General features: G+C 48.2%; 1 protein-coding gene across 1 annotated transcript in view; it reads right to left on the bottom strand.

Moving 5' to 3' along the window:
• Drgx (dorsal root ganglia homeobox) overlaps positions 1 to 18290 on the bottom strand; it is a 29091-nt gene extending 10801 nt beyond the window's left edge. The window contains exons 1-5 of the mRNA XM_059274541.1: positions 18257 to 18290; positions 14437 to 14534; positions 13104 to 13205; positions 10051 to 10229; positions 9853 to 9965 (exon numbers count right to left, since the gene is read on the bottom strand). Of these exons, the coding sequence (XP_059130524.1) occupies positions 9853 to 9965; positions 10051 to 10229; positions 13104 to 13205; positions 14437 to 14534; positions 18257 to 18290 (526 nt within the window). The remainder of the gene's footprint in view (positions 1 to 9852; positions 9966 to 10050; positions 10230 to 13103; positions 13206 to 14436; positions 14535 to 18256) is intronic.
• Positions 18291 to 18731: the final 441 nt, after the last annotated feature.

Below are 18731 nucleotides of genomic sequence, written 5' to 3'. Positions count from 1 at the left end.
CAAAGCAATAGTACAGAAAGATCAAAACTTCAGAAACCAGGAGCTGAAACAGACTTCTCTTCCTTTTAAGTTTAGCGTCTCAGATATCTGCTCACAATCCCAGGAGCTAGCACTGATATAAATAATGAACAACAGCCAGGCAGAGAGGGAGCTAGGGCTGACCCAATCACTTTCCACATGAGGAATGGCCATGTTCTGTCCCTCAGGTTCCCTGTTCCCCTAAACTCTTGCGTTATGGAATCCTGCAGGCCTGCAGCTTTCCCGGGGCACTATGCACTGCCCATGCACCATGGGCCTCTATCACTGCCCCCTGGGGGCCAGGAGGCCCTTCCTTGGGTGAGTAAATATTTGTGGGGTATAAGTTCTTCTGCCCCAGAGATCTAAACCCAAGCTCTTATCAGAACCAAGGTAACCTCTGCTCCTTGTCATCTTGACCCTAAAGTCAATTGCTATTACTAACTGGAATTGCTGTGCCAGGCTTGGAGACATGCCTACTTACCATAGCACCTCTGTGTGTGGCCATGATGACCCTCCTTTCACAGGAGACCCAGTAACAGGAAGGAGGAGCTGCTGCTAGTCCTTGTGTCCCAGGAAGCCCTCACCACCACCACCACCACCACCACCCACCCACCCAACCCCACCCCAGGGAATCTCCTATACCTCTTTCAAACCTTCCTCACTCCTCTGCAAAACAAATTCTTGTCATTTGCATATCTCTTTGCATATCTTTGTTTAAGTCTGTCACCTGACGCAAGGATTCATAGCCAACTTAACTCCCTCTGCATATCCAGCCCCCTAGTCTTCCAGCCCCTTAGCGTAGGGATACACCTAAGCCATTACTGGATGCTTAGCCTTTTTTAGAGTGGTCTGTGGTGTCCTGCTGATACTGGATGATGAAGGCTAGGGGTTTGGAGGAACACAGACTGCCTACAGTACAGGCTAGGATCAATATCCCTCTACCTTCCTAAAGAGCCTTTCTCCACTCCCAGAGTACCTTGGCCTTCTCTCCTGCTTTCCCCAAGCTTCATTACCTTCCACTCTGCAAAGACCATGCTGGGGCAGAGGTGAGTGTCTTAGAAGGATCTAGAGCAGTGGTTCTCAAGCCCTTCCACAGGGGTCGCCTAAGACCATCGGAAAACACAGATACTTACATTATGATTCGTAACAGTAGCAAAATTACAGTTATGAAGTAGCAACAGAAATAATTTTATGGTTGGGGGTCACCACAGCATGAGGAACCATATTTAAGGGTTGCAGCATTAGGATGGTTGACAACCACTGATCTAGAAATTAGTCCAATATAACCAACACCTTCAAAGTGTATATAGTAAGGACTGGGAAGTGAGCTGAGTTTAAAAACAAATGTCCTAATTCATGTCACAAGATCAACATATCCCTTATAGCTGTGGTTGTTGGTCTCCAAAGAAAGCTTTCAATGAAACATAGCTCTAGTACTGAAGCCCTGGGAAATTCCCTCCCCCAAGTCTGAGCTGGCCCTGGGATTGGCTTTCATCACTACAATATAGCAAAGATAGTACCCATCCAGCTGTGGGCCAGGTGTGGCAGGCTTGGCAACTCCTGCTTTTACACTCTAGGAACCTTACCACCACCAAACTTCATCCCAGCCTGGAATGAGGGGAACCGCAGAGAGAAAGAAGGGGCGCCCCTGCTCCCCCCGGAAGATCCCGAGTAAAAGCAGCAGAACCGCCCATCAGAGCCCAGCCAGTCCTGAGGACTCGGGGAGAATGAAGCAGGTTCATTATGTAATAGGCCCACTGTATCTGTTCCTGGATTCATCAGAGAAAACATATTCTCTGCTGAACACATCCAGACATTTTTCTTGTAATCACTCCCCACACAACAATTTGCCAAGCATTCAAATTGCGTTAAGGAGCATAAGTAACTCGTGATGGTTTAATGCAGACAGGAAGGTAGTATGGGCTATACACAGACACCGTTTTATTGAAGGGATTTAGTGTCTATAGACTGTGGTGTTCATGGAGGATACTGGAACCAATCCTCATCAAAAACCAAAGAACAAGTGTGCTAAGATTTGAGGTAATCATGGCTATGCAAAGCTAAACCAAAACCTGGATTAGAGATTCTAAGAAAATAAAACCAGCCAATGCTGGTGAAGATTCGGGAAAAGCGGAACAAATATTCCTTGTCTGTGAGAATGTAGACTGGCGAAGCCACTGTGGAAGTCAGTACAGATGCTGCTAAAAGAAATAAAATAGAAAGATTATAGGGGAGGGTCCACCAGAAGATCTCTGTGTGAAAATGCCAAAGGAAACCCGCTACTCTGTAAGCTAATGGTAAATAAACAGAGAAGCACAGATCAACCTCTTCATGATAATAAATGCAGAAAGAAAATATTAGCAAATCAAATCTAGCAATCTATAAAAAGGATAACATGCCACATCTAATTTGGGTTTACTTCGGGACTGTAAACATTTTAAAAGCCAATCAACATAATTCATCATATTAACACAAAGAAAAACCATGGGACCATTTCAGCAGCTGCTGAGAAAACATCAGATGAAGCTCTGTGTCCACTCTCAGCACTAATTTTTAAATCATAATCTAGGACAAGAAGGGAGTAGCCCCCTTTGATAAAAAGGCTTCTTGAAAAGTAAAAATAAGCCAGGCATGGTAGCACATTCCTGGAATTCCAGCATTTGGGAAGCTGAGGCAGGAGGATTTTGAGTTTGAGGCCAACCTGAGCCATAGCTTATGTGAAACTTTTTTCTTGAAACTTCCAGAGCTGAGACCACAGTGGTTACTGTGGGAGACCCTGGGTTCCGTCTTAAGCACCACAAATAGTTAAGCAAATAAGGATCATAGACAGGATTGTAAGGCCTTGAGAGCTTTTTCAGGAGAGCAAGAATAGGACAAGACAGGTAACATCAACAAGACAGGAAGATGGAGTTGGCTGTGGTGGCGCCCGACTTTAATCCCAACACTGGGGAGGCAGGTGGAACTCTGTGATTCAAGGCCAGCTTGGTACATAGTGACTGCAGAGTGAGATCCTGTCTCCAAAAAAGAGATGTAATATTGCATGAGTTTGTTGATTTTAAAGGTCTACAATAGCAACCTCAAAATGTCTACATCTAACCAGACAGAGTCTCGGAACTGAGGAAACAAGGACGTGATCGCCAGTGGAGCTGGGAAGATGGGTAGCACAACTAGTTACGTGATACGTTAGCTGTATCTCAACAAAACTTAGTTAGGAAGTCAGTCGAGCACAGGACTGCCTGGTAGGATCCCTTCTACTCAAGATTATTTGAGAAGCGAAGACAGGAGGAGAACATAAGCCCAGGAGTTCAAGGTGGTGGAGGCAACATAGCAAGACTCTATCTAGAAATAAAACAAGAGATTAATACACCAGGAATCCTGACCAGCAAATCCAGACAAGAAAAGGAAGAGTATACAGATGTGAAAAAGAGACAAACTATACTTAGAGATGACCTTCTCAAGTATACGAGCTGTCACAAAGACTCCACAGCTAAACCTAATTACACAGCGCAACACTGAGCCTGAGAGAGCAGACTCCCCAAAATGCACACTGTGTGATTTGTCTTCAGTCACGTGCCACTTAGAGATGGGAAGTTTATTCTGAGAAACACATAGAAAATGTCACCATTGTGTGAACGAACATCATGTGATGCACCTGTGATATGGTGTGTGTGTGTATGTGCACATGCGTGTGTGCGTGTGCACAATTCAAATGGCAAAAACTACAGTATTCCAGAACGCCCACTTCAATGGGAAAGCTATCTCATCCTAAAAATCAGCAGGTTGACTGAAGCAAGGTGATGTGAGTTCCCTGGGGAAGGTCTCCTGTGATGCCACTGGCCAGCCCAGAGTAAGCTTGCTGGACAGAGCACAATGTGCGTCACGAAAACTCTCTCCTGGCGCACTTGGTTCTGTGAATCACAGGTTAGAGGCATGGAGCTAAGCAGTTCAGTCCTCCAGGGAGCTCCTTCCTCTGCTGCCCCCAGCAGGGCCTGCTCACCTGCAGCCAGCACTTCCCTGGAACAAACCCAAGTGCCTCTGAGGCCGTTAACAACCTCTTCTACACTAATGAATCATGATCCCAAGGCTGTCCATTAAGACAACACAGAAAAATTCTCGGTGTTGTCCTCTGGATACCCACTGCTGTTCTGTCAACCTTCCCTGTCCAAGCAGGGTCCTGTGACTTTCCATCAAGAGCCACGCTACGTGAGAGCCAGACCAGCCTGTCTGACCAGTGTGAGTCCTCTCGAAGCATTCCATAGGCAAAACATATCACCTAGAAAGCGCCACGACACCGTACAAGAGTTGTTAAAGCCCTTTGACGTTGTCAAAACTTAGAGTTATGGAAAATATGAGGCAAGGGTTGGTGGGAGGGGCACCCCAAGAACAACAAAGCTCCAGGACGTAGAAGTCTCGGGAGCAAATTTTTCTGTGGGTCTGTGAGAGATGACCAAGCATGCCACAAGATGAAATCATAGGACTCTGAGCGCTAGTGGCAGGCAGTATTCAACTCCCACATGCTGTCTATTGTCCTTACGCATGGCCTCCACATTTCATCCCATGTACATATTCTCCCCACTCTGCTAATCTGCTAACACACACACACACACACACACACACACACACACACAGAGTTGTTTTTTTGTTTTGTTTTGTTTTTTAAGGACTTACAAAAAAGGCTAGAGAAAGGAAAAGCTCATGCCGCACCAGCCAGGCCACTCCAGAGCCCTCATTTGGAATCCATGCTAGCCTCTGCACACTGATTAAGGAGGAACGCGCCTGGGTTCAGTTTTCTGACTCTGTCCTTGGTGAGCAGTTTCCTGGCCAGGGGACCCAGCTGCTTCACTCTCTGATGGTGGCTACTCAGTGAGCCTGGAAGCTGGTCTCACACATCCCCTCTGCACACTCCTCGAAACTGCCACACTAGAGGGTCCACAGGCTCCTCCTACCAAAGGCTGTCATCACACACTTTCTACATGCCTTCTGTTTCCATCGCCAGCGTCCCCCAGCTGACCAGCACAACTGTGTCCTAGTGCACTGCATCACCCCTAAGGTCACAACACCGAGCCTCCTGTGTAAGCACTGTAGCCCAGAAGCGTTACCTGGCTCCAGACAGCACCACCAGCACCAGAGGACAGAGCAGGAGGCATGGCATGCTTTCTGCCCTCACCTCTGGGCCTGAGAGAGGGCTATCAAGTCCAACCTTCAGCACATGCACAGAAACAATGGGATGTAGGGATTTTTCAGACAGTAACCAATGTTGGCTTCTCCAGCCTTCTAGCCAAGTCCCAGGCTCTACCCTCAACAGGAATTTCCAAAGAGGCAAAATTGGTCCCTCTGATTTTCTAAGGAAGCCACCATCTAGAGTTACCTGCCTTGACTGCTTAGACTGAACACAGCGTGGAGGATGGGCAGAAGTCCCTCTCATCTACATACTTTCTGGAGCATCCCTCCCCTCAATGACCTTAACTTTCAAAAATCAGGTGGAGATATCGTTCCATGGAATTTTCCACAGGATCAAAAAAAAAAAGCTCAGGACTATGGACACTAAGCTGCTGGGGTCCAGTCTGACTTTCTTACTTACCAGGGAGGGATGCTTGATAATGGTTTTGCCTTAACAGTGCCCTTTGCCCATGTCTGCTAGAGCCAAACATCTGCCCCAACACAGCCAGCTGTGAACAACTGACTTCCCGACCCTGAACTTGAGTTTTCTGTTTCTAGAAAGCCGAGATGGGTTCTCTGAGCTCCTGTATACACAATGGTCTTCCCAACTGCCTGAGGCAGTCTCTTGCTGGCCAGGACCCTTGGACACTGAGTTCAAGCCCAAGAGAAGGAGATAGTGGACCCAGCCAGCATCTGGGGGTACAGGCAGTAATGGAAACTGAGTCACAGACCAGGGCTCCTAGAACTCAACCAGGCCCTAGAAAGTGGGGCTCTTCTCCTGAGTCCACAAGCCGCTACTCACTTCATTTTGAAGACTGGGGAAAGTCTGGGAAGAAAGGGGATGGTCTTTGAGAGTTGGGGATCTGACCACTCTCCAAAGCATTTAACACACGTCCCACAAAACGACTGAGTGTTGAATCTCAAGAGTGTTCAGAAACCAACTTACAACAGAAGGACACGTCTCACTCTGTATCCTGGAGTTACCCCAAACAAATCTCAGGAGCTGCAGAGCCCACCTGGATTTACAGCAGACAGTGGTGCAGCCCTGGGGATTTCCAGATCAGAACCCGTCCTATCTGGAAGAGCCGTCACAGGAGGAAGTGACAAACCGGCCATTATTTCAGCCATCCTAGCCCCAGCACACTAGTAATCTGTCCGAATCCCCTCCTTGCAGGATGCTGACCGTGTCACCACAAGAACTCAGTAGACAAGACCAAGACGTGAGACTGCCTGGCCAACACAGGAGATTCTCAATAATTGCTCATTTCCCTCCTTTTCCCGTGTGCCTTAGCCTGCAGGAGGTGAAAAAGCCAGATGCTCAGAGAGGCCAAAGGGCGTGGGGCCACAGAGGGTGGCCAGGGAGAGCCCAGGAAGGGGCTTTGCTGGGGAGGAATCTGAGGAGGAGAGAAGAATGGGAACACAGGAGAAGAATTCAGAAAGCAGACAGAGAAGACAGAAAGAAAAACCCTTCTCAGCTCAGCAGGGACCACAGAAGGGCAGGTCCATTGTACTGTTCATGGATGTGCTGTGTTGCCCCCAAAACTTTGGAGACAACATTTGAAACACAAACTATTGTGGACTGAGTGATTGTATTCCCCCCCATTCACGTGCTGACATCTTAACCCACCAGCTGACAGTGTTAGGAGGTAGGGCTTTAGGAGGGACAAGGACCAGCAGAGCCCTCCTGAGGAGAGTGGTGCCCTCCTGAAGGAGGCCTGAGAACTAGCTCACTTATTCTTTCTGCTGTGTATGCAGCCCAGAGCTAGGCCTCAGTAGAGACACGTGCTGCCAGAACTCTAACTTCCAAGCTTCTAGAACAACAAGAAACAAATGTCTCTTATCTATACATCATGGTCTACATCAGTGGTTCTCAACCTTCCTAATGCTGCGACCCTTTAACACAGTTCCTCATGTTATGGTGACCCCCCCACACCATAAAATTATTTTTGTTGCTATTTCATAACCGTAATTTTGCTACTCTTATGAATCATAATGTAAATATCTGTGTTGTCCAATGGTCTTAGGCGGCCCCTGCGAAAGGGGCCGCTACCCACAGGTTGAGAACCACTGGTCTATGTGCTTCTTTATAGTTGTCCAAAAAGAGTAAGGCAGGAATCTTCCAAATAAAAACACATTTCTAACTTCTATAGAAAATTCGGAAATTCTAGCAAAACTGTCCACTCTCCCATTTGCTACCATCCGCTGGCTTGGTAGGCCACTGGCCCTTTGTGGGCAAAGCCTCCTGATCTTTCTAACCCCACCTCACCTCTGCCCAGGCCAAATCTTAGAGTTCCTCAGCATCGCTCCTGCCATCACTGTCCCTAGGAACGCAGAATTCTATGTTTTACTCATGCCTGTCTTGACGCAGGAAAACGACAAATCAAAAGAGCCCTCTGCTTCCAGAACAGTAGGCAAGTGCTCGCTTGTCTCTAGGGAGGCAGAATGGGACTACACTGCTCAATTTTCTCACTTTTTCCCCCTCCCTCTAGAACAATGGTTCTCAACCTGTGGGCCTTGACCCCTTTGACAAACCTCTAGTGCCAAAAATATTTATATTACGATTCATAACAGTAGCAAAATTACAGTTGTGGAGTAGCAATGAAAATAATTTTACGGTTGGGGGGATCACACCACAACATGGGGAACTGTATTAAAGGGTCTCGGCATTATAAGGTTGAGAACCACTGCTCTAGAAGCATCCCAGCATGCTGTGGGTCCCAATAGGTCTTATTGTCCACCCTCTCTCCCTACCTAACCCTGACCTGCCAGGAACAGTGTACATATGAGGATACTGTAGGCTCCCAGGCAAGCCCCTGCAGTGTGCAGAGATGTGTCCGTGCCTAGTGAGTACACTGTGATTCCTGCCTCCTCTGCAAGGCCCTGCCCATCCCAGATCCCCCAAAAGCAATGTCCTATCAAAGGAATTCAGTTCCTAACAAGGCAGGCCAGGACAGCCTCTGGGGGTGCACAGGTCCAAAGGGATTAGTGAAGGGGTGGGAGGGGAAACAGAAGAAGGGGAAAGCAGGGAGGGAGGCAGATGTGTATAAACAGCTGGCCCAATCAGCAGCCCTCTACCAGCCTGCCCTCTACCTTAGGACACCATCAAGGCGGATGCTCCCTAAGACACAGAGAGCACAAACCTCAGCTGACCCCTCCCTCCCTGCCCACCCACTGCCGTTGGACTGTCTGCCCTTCCTGTCCCAAAGTTTAGCTCTTGCCTGCCCCACCCTCCCTCCAGCCACTGCAGGCAAAGCTCCACTGAAGAGTCCCTTCTCTACTTCCCAAAAAGAGAGAGACACCCTGAGAAGTACAAGAAAGGAGAAATGTGCAATCGCTCCCACTTAGAGGGCTGGTGTGGAGTGAGCGAAGCATGTTTATTAGAGGTGGCCATTCGCTGCTGAACTGCCCCTCACCACAGCTGATGGTGCTGTACAGACAGATGGATGAGGCTTGTGCCTTTGTCAGGATCAGCCCCTCGGATAACGCCAAGCTCCTCTGGGACCTTGAGTTGGCTAAGCAGCCTATCTCTGTGCAGACTGAACACCCCTTATCTGAAATGCCTGAGACCAGAAATGTTTCTGATCTGGGATTTTTTTTTTTTTTAAGATACAGGGAATATTTGAATATACATAATAAGGTATCTTGGGGTTGAGCCAGAAGTCCAAAGACAAAGTTTGTGTAGGTTTCCTGGGCATTTACACATTGAGCAGGAAGGGCATTTTGCACAATAATTTTAGTATCTCTGACTTTTGACAACCTCCTGTCACAGGAGGCCAGTGTGGAATTTTCCACGTGTTGCATCACCTCTATATTCAAGTTTGTGGTTCTGGAGCATTTTATACTTCACAGCTTTGTACTGGGATGCCTCAGCACACGCAGCAGATATTGCAGGAGGCCTGTTCTCCGGGAAAAACCTGCAGCCCACACCTGCATGCCCATCCCCCAGGCCTAACGTGACAAACCAACCCTGCAGACAGCACTCACAACAGTCTCCCAGATCCACTATAGGGCCCTCCCTCTTTCCCGCCAGCGCAGCAGTCACCAGACTGACTAAACATCTCCAGTAGGGTTTTGTTTCACGCTGTTTTGTTTTTGTGGACCGGAATTGAAAGACCCTAGATAAGCCCCCACTTCTGGGGACAGTGCCCCAGAAATCCCCAAGGAACAGCCCGGCAAAGCCCTTTGCTCTGGGTCTGACCAAGCAACTACAGTAGATGTCTCCCCTCTCATAATACCAGCCACTGACAAGACATCAAAAGTCCCAGGGATTGAGACCTCTGTCCTGAGGAATCCCCGAGGGGCGCAAATAAGCAAGATGCACAGAACAGGTCCTTGGAAGCTGAGACAGCCATCCCTCCCAGACCTCCCCATGAGCTCCAGATCAGCACCTTCAACTATGACCAGGTAAGGGAGGAGACTGTGGAAACACAGCTGCTTCTGAGAGGGCTTCCTCTAAGAAAAGCCCTCTGTTGGGTGGGACGAAGTAACATTCACCTACATTCTCAGGCTGTTGGAAATCAAACAGGACAGCAGTGTGGAAGTGGATGGTGACTGTGAGCCTGGCTGTGACTGATAGGAGCAGAAGGTTGCCCAGCAGAGACAGCAGGGAGGCCAGACAGTCTCCGCCCTCTCTACCATCCCCCCCTCTGCACCCGCCCGCCCAGCAAATCTTACCTTTCAGAGATGCCACATGTGACAGGGCCTGGGCATAAGTGGCTGTGTTCAGGAGGGTCCCTGGCAAGCAGGAGGGGAAGAAAGGCCCAGCAGGGCCCACTGTTCGTCCCAGGCTGGCAAAAACAGAACATTCCATTGAGGTCCAGCCTGTCTACAGAGCTACCCCAGACCCACGGTCCATGGTGCAGCTAATCTTACCTCTGCTGGGCCTCCAGGGCTTCCTTCTTGCTCCGAGCCTGGTCCCCTGGGGGCGGGGAATTGATGTTCCTCACTGGCGGTGGTGTCACTTCTGCCATGGGCTCCTTGGCCCCTGGTTCCTGGTCAGAGGCCCCTCTCTCTGTCTTCCTCCATTTGGCTCTTCGGTTCTGGAACCAAACCTGAATCCCACAGGAAACATACCCAAGGGAGGCAGACAGTCAGCCATGACCCAAGCATGACCCCCAGGAGGCCCATAAGACATCCTCAGTTCTCTGCCTCCGAACTTCGGACCACAGATGGATCAGCTGAACTGCCTCTGACAGGCACTTTTTGAACGACCAGTAAAGAGCAGAAAACATCAAGGGCATTGCCCACAGGAAGGGAAAGCGTCGTCCTGTAGGAGTTTGCAATGCTCAGCTGCCGGTGAGAACGTGAATTTGATGTGAAAAGTTTTCCCTACAGGGAACACGGTGAAAGCAATTTGCAAAATGCTGTTCCGGGGCTTCTCGTCAAAGAAGACACACCGCACCTTCCGGCAAGCTCACACCTGGGCTTTGCCCTGAAGAATCGTCCCTACAGGAACCTGTTCCTGACTAGCCACCCACAGCACCCAGGAGAAACCCTCTCCCTGGAGTCAGTGTGGCTTAGAAATTCTGAATCTTGGTTAACAAATGTGGGCTGGGGTCCGCAGCAACCCTCAGAGATAAATAGTCCTGTCACCCCCATTTCACAGACAGGGAGGTTCACTGACCTGCTGAAGTTCATCCAAGTGGCAAACTGAAAAGCCACAACAAGAAGCCCAGTGGTTTGGCTCAGGACTGTGGGCCACACTTTTGGGAAAGAGGGCAATGCTACCATCCCTAAGTATTGTTTGAAAGACAATGTTAAATATTTCACAGTGCCTGGTGTATGGCAACTGGACACTCAGTAAAGAGGGATTACTGTCCCATCTACTTTACTATTTTATCCTTAGGTCAGAAGGTTTGTGTCTGACCTTGACCTTGGTTTGGTACCCCCTTAGAAATTGGTGTCAGGTGATTCCTAAGTCTTGGGAGATTATATATATATATATATATATATATATATATATATATATATATATATATATATATATACATTTGCCTGATAGAATCCTGGAGTTCCAGCTCAAGATGTTCACAGAAGGCAATAAAAGCCCACGGATCTTTTCCCAGGGAAACTACCCCCTCCTCACCTTTTTTTCTTCTCAGAGATAATTTCTGTCTAAAAGCTGGGTTTGGCCAGGCTTCTCTCCAACTCCCAGGGACAACATCCCACCCCCTCTGGCCACAGAACCCTGGAATGGGGAAAGAGCCTGGGTCCTTGAGGCTGAGCCCTTTGCCAGCCCACCCCATCCCTTAATTTTCTTTCTCCTTCAACTGAGTTTCTTTCTTTCTTTTTTTAATCGTGTTGGCTTTTAATTGCACATATCAGCAACCATTGAATAATGATTTTATCTATATTCTAAATTTAGGGCAGTTAAATGCAAAGCAAAATGCAGACACTTTCTTGTGTCTTAATTGAATGAAGGTCACAGCTATAACAACATTTAATTGAGCTATTTTTCATTATCATATTTTAATGGCTTTTCACTGACAGTTCGCCTGCTTCTGAGGAAGGAGCATGATGGAGTCGTTTATTTCCCTATTTAGTTATTGTTGGACAACATCAGCTTCGATTAAGACCCTGCTTTATAGAACATTAATCATATTTGAATGAGCAAGTGGTGTAAGTGTAAACACATCTCCCTTCCCGCCACCAAGGCTCTTGTCCCCACATGGAAGCCGGCTAAGCACAAGCTTGGCTGCCATTGTCTGCCTACATAATAACCAACAACAGCCTGGACAACAATTCTCCGCTCTAATTGTCACCACCCTATCTTACCCTTGCACCTTTCAGGGAGAAGTTATGATCTGCTACTTCTGAATGCTCAATAATTGTGTCATTTATCTCAATTTGCAGTTCAGTCTTTAGGCAGCTATTGGCAAGCTGGCATTAAAAAAAGAAACTATAGACGGGGTCCGGGCCAAAGAACATTTTCATTCCCAAATAATAATCAGTTTAATTTGCCCGCATATGACCAATGATTCATGTTCAGATTTAATAATCAGGATCACATAATCTGATTATAGGGGAAATAATTTGTTTACAACCCCCAATTTACTGCTCAGAATTCCATTATCTCTCTTCAGCCATTGGTTTTTAAGAGATACTAACATGACCCAGGGGAACAGAAAGCAAACTATTATATTTCCTACAATTAGATCTTTGCATAGTCTTAACCCCAAGCTCCTACATAAAAAAGAACAGAAACAGCATGGAGGAAACCCCATAAATAAAATGAATATATAATTGTGCTCACAGAATAACTGGCCTGGAGAGGCAGCCCTGTGAGTCTGCCTCCCGTACTCACTAGGGCACGGCTGCTGGGCTCGGTCGGTCAGCACTTAAAAGCAGCTTCCAGAAAAGCATTGCAGCTTAGTGGCCGCCACCCCAGCCCGCCAGCCCATATCTGCTCGGCCCTTTCGCTGCTGCTGTTTAAAGATTTTTAAATTGCACGTGTTTTCCAGGTCCACTTTGCTCAAAGAGTCTGTGCAGGGGAAAAGTTGGGCATGATGCAATTTCTGGAAAGCAGATCCTGCCCTGTTTCCCATCTGAAAACGTGGTTCTCTGCAATTGACCGGCCTCACCCCGGAGCGGTCAGATTTGCTTTGCGAATAGCATCTCAGCTTTTTTTTTTTTTTTTTTTTTTTTCCAAAGCAAGGAAATGGATGTGCATTGATGTAATTTAGTACCTTAGAGACGCGGACAAATTAGTGTAGAACATTATCACTAGTTAATTATGAATGACCGATTAATCAACCTAATCTAATATTCCACATTATGTTGATGTTATTAAAGTGCATCATGAAAATGACAGATAGTCCTCATTTGCTTTCTTTGGCCAAATGTGCACTCTGCAGTCATGATGTCAAAAAAAAAAAAGTTTGCCAGTTTTAATATTAGAGAGTTAAATAATTTAAAAGAAGGTTTACCTGCACTCTGGCTTCTGTGAGGTTTATTTTCATGGCTAGCTCTTCTCTGGTGAAGACATCAGGATAGTGTGTTTGGGCAAAGACTGCCTCCAGAGCTTCCAGCTGGTAAAAGAGAAAATGTTTATTGGTGAGAGGCTGCGGCTAGGTGAGGGAGAGGACGTTGCCAGGGGTGGTGAGAAGCAACTTTGAAGATCAAATCCAGGAAGGAAATGAAAAAAAAGAGCTGTCTGAAAAGATTCCACAAAGGCCTGGAAGGAGGCTCAGACCGTAAAGGTGCTCGGCCTGAGCCTGATGAACAGAGCCTGATCCCAGAGACATGGTGGAAGGAGAGAATCAACTCCTGCAAGTTGTTCTCTGACCTCTTCATGTACACAATGGCATGCATGTGCACATAGGTACAACACATATACAATAAATAAATAAAATATAATTTTTTAAAAGGTAAGGAAAATTCCACAGAATGACGATTTAAATCCCAGTTGATTTCATAGCCCAGGCTACTGACAACCACAGCATGCCCTCCCTGAGACATAGAAATAGACAATAGACATTTCTGTGTGTTTACATTTAAAGTTTATCATAGGAATAAAGAGTCGAGGGTAGCCTCATGAATAGAGTAATTCCCATGGTGCCACCATGGGAGTAGAAAAGATTGTCTACGTATGGAACCGTCGCTAAGTCAGCCCCACAGAAGCCTCAAAGGAGTGTGGGAGTCATCTCTGCTCTGCTCGGCAAGGAAGCTGCTCTTGGAACACTCAGCTCTGAGAAACCAGGAAGAAAAGTTTCAGCTGTGGCCCCTCAACTCCCAGACAGCAAGAGTGTCTGCTCATGAGTCAACCTTGTAGGTCAGTTTCCCCATCTGTCTATTTGGGGATAAGAATGCCCAACCTGAGGCAGGGCGTGGTGGTGCACACTTTTAATCCCAGTACCCGGGAGGCAGAGGCAGGCAGATCTCTGTGAGTTCAAAGCCAGCCTGGTCTACAGAGCAAGTTCCAGGACAGCCAGGGCTACACAGAGAAACCCTGTCTCGGGGAAAAAAAAAAAAAAAAAAAAAAAGTCCAACCTGCATTCTGCTGACAGGGAAATGTGCCTCAGATCTGTCTAAGATACGTTGAAAATTTCATATCTGCTTCTTTTACTGATTATCCAGAGTTACAAGGCCCAAGTTAACTATCCTTTCCCCAGGCAAACGCGTAAGTTATTCAAGAAAACAAAGACCTAGTTAACTCAACAGTTGGTCTCCTTTTAAAAGACAAGGGAGAAGTAGCTCATCTGTGGCTGGCGTGGGGGGAGGTGGGAAAAACTGGTTCTCACGTGGGGAGTCTGTACTCACCTGCTGAAGGGTGAAGGTTGTCCGGTTCCTGCGCTGTTTTCTTCGAAGAAACCCATCATCGAAATCCCCTGTGGAGTGGTTGCCAAAAGGTGCTGTGCCTGCAGGAGTAATGGGATCAGTATGGACAGCGAGACCAGGTCTTCAGACCCTCACACACACACAGTAACCCCCTTCCACCCTCCTCCCCAGAGAGCCCATCCTTCCAACGTGTTACCCTATGCTTTCTTAGTAAGACCCTTCTTCTTGCTATCCCCTGCTTTTGTTTCTACAAAACCTTTGCTGTAGAAGCAGGCTTCCCTACTGCATAGGGCAATGGTGACCTTAATACAGTGAAGTCCACTCCCAGTGAAATTGTGCTCTAAGTCAGGAGGGGTCAGTGGCTTGAGTGAACTCTGGTCCTCACCCGCCTTCCTACTCCTGGCTGCCCCTCTGTCCCCTATCTGCTCACCCCCTACCTTGGCCCCTCCCACGGACTCCTGAATTCCTCCCTTACTACTATAACTGCTGAGGGCTACAGGATGGGGAAGAAAGAAAACACCAAGAGCTGTTCACACCACTTTCCTTCTCGAAGTGCAGAATTCAAGGAGGTAAGGAGCTTAGAAACGATTATTAATTACTGCTGGCCACAGCTCATCAGCACCATGGTGGATCTCTTATATAGACACCCATTAACAAAAGACCTGCACCAAGAGAACGCCAAGCCAACTTGCTAGGGCCACTCTCCAAGGGCACTCCACCAGGTAACCAGGCCTCACACAACATCCTGCTGTCCCCACTTCCCTGGAAAAAGAAAAACACTGTTCTCGACAGCAGCCTCCCATGCTCACGATAAAGCCAGAACAGAGTCTGGCCCCAAACGTACATTTGGATCATTTTCCAAATGTGCACTATTTACTTGATAGTCCACAATGGCTTCTTAGGAAAACAAATGAGTAGGCTTCCATTAACCAGTGCGCATTTCACCTGCCATGGGCCCTGCTGTCAGAATCACCCAGTGCTCAGGACCAGTTCTCAGGCCACAGCCTCCAAGCAGCATTCTTCACCAGCACCTCAGCCCTGGAAGGCCAAGTTGTCCAGGCCTTTTCATATCCCGTCCACTACAGAGAGTCCCACTGAGTGATACTTAACCCTACCTGACCACATGTCGTCAAAACACTGCCCCCCTTCTCCACTAGAGCTTTCTCCTTTCTCCTGCCGTCTTCCTATCCAAATGGCGTTCTTTCTCCAAACCCTAGTAAGTATTTCTCTTCATCTCGGTAGAAACCGAAAGGGACTGCTTCACAGCAGTCTTGTTTCCATTACTTTGCAGAAGGCCATGCTGTCTCTTTTTGAAGTAAAGTATTTGACTGGTGGGCACGGAGCACTCTCTCAGACGTCCTGGTCACTGTCTCCCCCCAGTCTCCTCACTTACACCTCGCTCCAACCTTGCTCACAGTGCTTCCCAGCAGAAGCCTGCAAAAGCTGACCTCACCAAGCCAGGAAGAAAAAGACTGACCACCGAAGAATAAAGAAAAAGAGATGAGGGTGGCCTTCTTGAAAAGAACTAGACTCCTCCTCGATAAACTTAGGCGCAGCTCCTCAGATAGAATATAACAGGACAAGGAAAGAATAGGCCCATTGCTTTGTCCAAAAAGGTGCATAATGATACCCAGAACCGATAAACTGTAATAAATTGTGCATGTTCATTTATTATTCATTTGAGTATCAATTGGTGAAAGTGTATTAGAAGGCAACTGAATAGCAACCGTCAAAGATTTAAGTGCACAGGTTTTTAATCTATGAATATAGTTATGAAGTATGCTGAAAGAGAGAGGGAAGAATGCTCTTGGAGATGTTGCAATTAAGAAATAAACAAGAAACACACAAAAGCATCCATCAGTGGATAGATTCTGCAAAACAAATCCTGGAATACTACACAGCAGTCTAAAAGAAAATAAGTAGATCCATATACATATGCATGGAAAAAATCTCAAAGATGTATTATAAAGTAAAAACAACACTGAATCCAGAATGATGAGACACCACAATCTCAGTGCAAATAAGACATAAGTCATGAAATGAAAGGCTCATGTGACAGAATCACAAGAACTACACAGTATCAGATGCCTTTCAGGGAGGAGGACTTTGCTAGCCAGTGTGTGGGTTCTTGTTCTGAAAAAACCTTAAGACCCATGCAGCACTCTAAATGAATTTGAACAAAGTATCTGAGAAGTAAGGTTGCATTCACACTTTGCTTCCTCCTTTGTATCTCCCTAGGTCTGTCCTCGGCCATTCTCAACTTTCCCATCTTCAGAGCATCATCCTACTCCAGCAACAATGACCTAGACGTAAACTCCCCTCCTGAAAAACTGGCACAGCTCTATATCTATAAAAGTCTGAAAGGTGCTTAAAGCTTCCCCCTCCTTCTGGTCACATCAGTCGGAGTCAGTATCAAGGTGGGGCCTGCAGAGAGCATGAATAGCAAATGCAAGCCCCCCAGAAATAAGCAAAGAACAGTAAGCAAGTCAGAGAGAGAGCCTGGGCTAGGGTGGTCTCTAATCTAAGTCACCCTTACAAACGGGTTCCCCATTAGGTCACCAGAATGTACACAGCTTACTAAATGCCCAAACCTCTTCCTTTCTCACTTGATAATAGTCTGGGCTGGGAACTGGCAATCAGTGCTGAGATTGGAGTCAACAGCACATAGAAACTACACACCACAAACCAGTAGGGTCTCCTCCAGTCCTGGGCTATAGTTATCAAGGACTGCACCTTTCTGACTTTAAAGCCTCCCTGCCTGGGTCTTTCCTGGTGTTGAAATGCAGGCATGCAGAGCTTAAACACTGCTTCCCACTAGCTTTCCTTAGCAAACTCTGCTGGATGCTTAAGGGCTTTTATAGGGAAAATGAAAACAAACTCTCAGATCAGTGGCTGAGACTGGAAACTGCTTAAGGTAACCTACAGCAAGGTGGACAAGTGTCCCAGGGATATAAAAGTTTCAGGGTCTCAGGGCCACAGCATAAGCCAGAGTGCGAGGCAGGGAGAATTTACCCTTGGGTCCCCTGGGCCCTGGCTTAGGGACACCCAGAGATTCAAGCTCTTCGCTTCTCACCATCCCTGTCCCACCTAACAACTGGGAGCAGAAACCACACACGGAATAGGGAAGGACATTTTTTTTTTTTTCTAAAGTCTGAAGACCTTAAACAACCAGACCCTGGTTCCTGGGGGCTTGCGAGAGTATGGCATTTGTGGTCAGAAATTCAGTGAGTTGCTGAGATGAAGCTATGCCTAGACACTCCGAGCAGGGACCTTGCCTCCAGGGACAGCTTTGCCACTAGGAACTGACATTAAGTTGTCCAGAATTTCGTGTGAGATCCCGGAGAACTCTCACCAACGCCCAGGGTGAGGGCAGCCTAGCAATCGGGCCCTTCCTGGCGTGCGGTGGAGCCCAGGACGCAGCGGGCAGTTCAACTTGCTTTGGCTTTCTGGGATGTTAGCAAAGCACCGTGAAAGATTGATGCGGGCCCCCTGGGTGGAGGAGCCCCGATTAGAGGCGTGACACCAGCATCTGTGCTGGGAGGACCAGGCGTCCCCGAGGCACCCATAGCCCCGGGCAGCGCACGATCCAGGCGTAGAGGGAGGTGGGAGGCAGGTGGCACCCGGGCGGAGGGATGGAGCTGGGTGTAGGGAGGGGGCTAAGGGCGCCCCTAAGCACCACCATGCGGCTGCCACCTCGCGGGGCGAAGACCCCAACACCCATCAGTCCTGCTGCGGTCCCGGTCGCTTTTGGCTGGCTTGGCCTGGCCAAACAGTCCGGAAAGGGAAAGCGGCGTTTACTCACCCTCAAGCTGTGGCGGGCAGTGGAAATAAAACATCGCCGACGGTCGGATGGGCCCTGACGGCTGGACCAGGGCTGGTGGTGGCCTGGCAGACCTGTGCCTGTGCGTGGCTCCGGCCTGGCTGCAAAGCAAACAGCAGTAGAGCCTGAGTCTCCTGCCCGCGCACCCCGAGGATCACGGGGAGTGCCCCTCCTACAAAGCCCTTCCACGAGCCCTTGGCCCCCTGGGGCCACCGCGCGGGAGTGGGGTGGGGGGGAAGTGGTTGCACCTCCAGTCCCAAGCCGTGACACTACGGTCAGCCTTTCACGTAGGTCCGGCTGCTGGACAACCGCGCCCTCACCAAGCTGGGCACAGTCTGGCTCCTGGTTCTCAGGGGTCCCGGCCGCAAGCCCTGCACTTGGCCACCGCAGCGAGGTCAGGCGATCGCGCAAGGCCATCTGCACACGCAGCAGCTCGGGCCAAGAAGCTGGTGGAGCC

This window comes from Peromyscus eremicus, chromosome 9, assembly GCF_949786415.1.
Source record: "Peromyscus eremicus chromosome 9, PerEre_H2_v1, whole genome shotgun sequence".
Classification (NCBI taxonomy): Eukaryota; Metazoa; Chordata; class Mammalia; order Rodentia; family Cricetidae; genus Peromyscus; species Peromyscus eremicus.
This window is presented reverse-complemented; position numbering and strand designations above follow the sequence as displayed.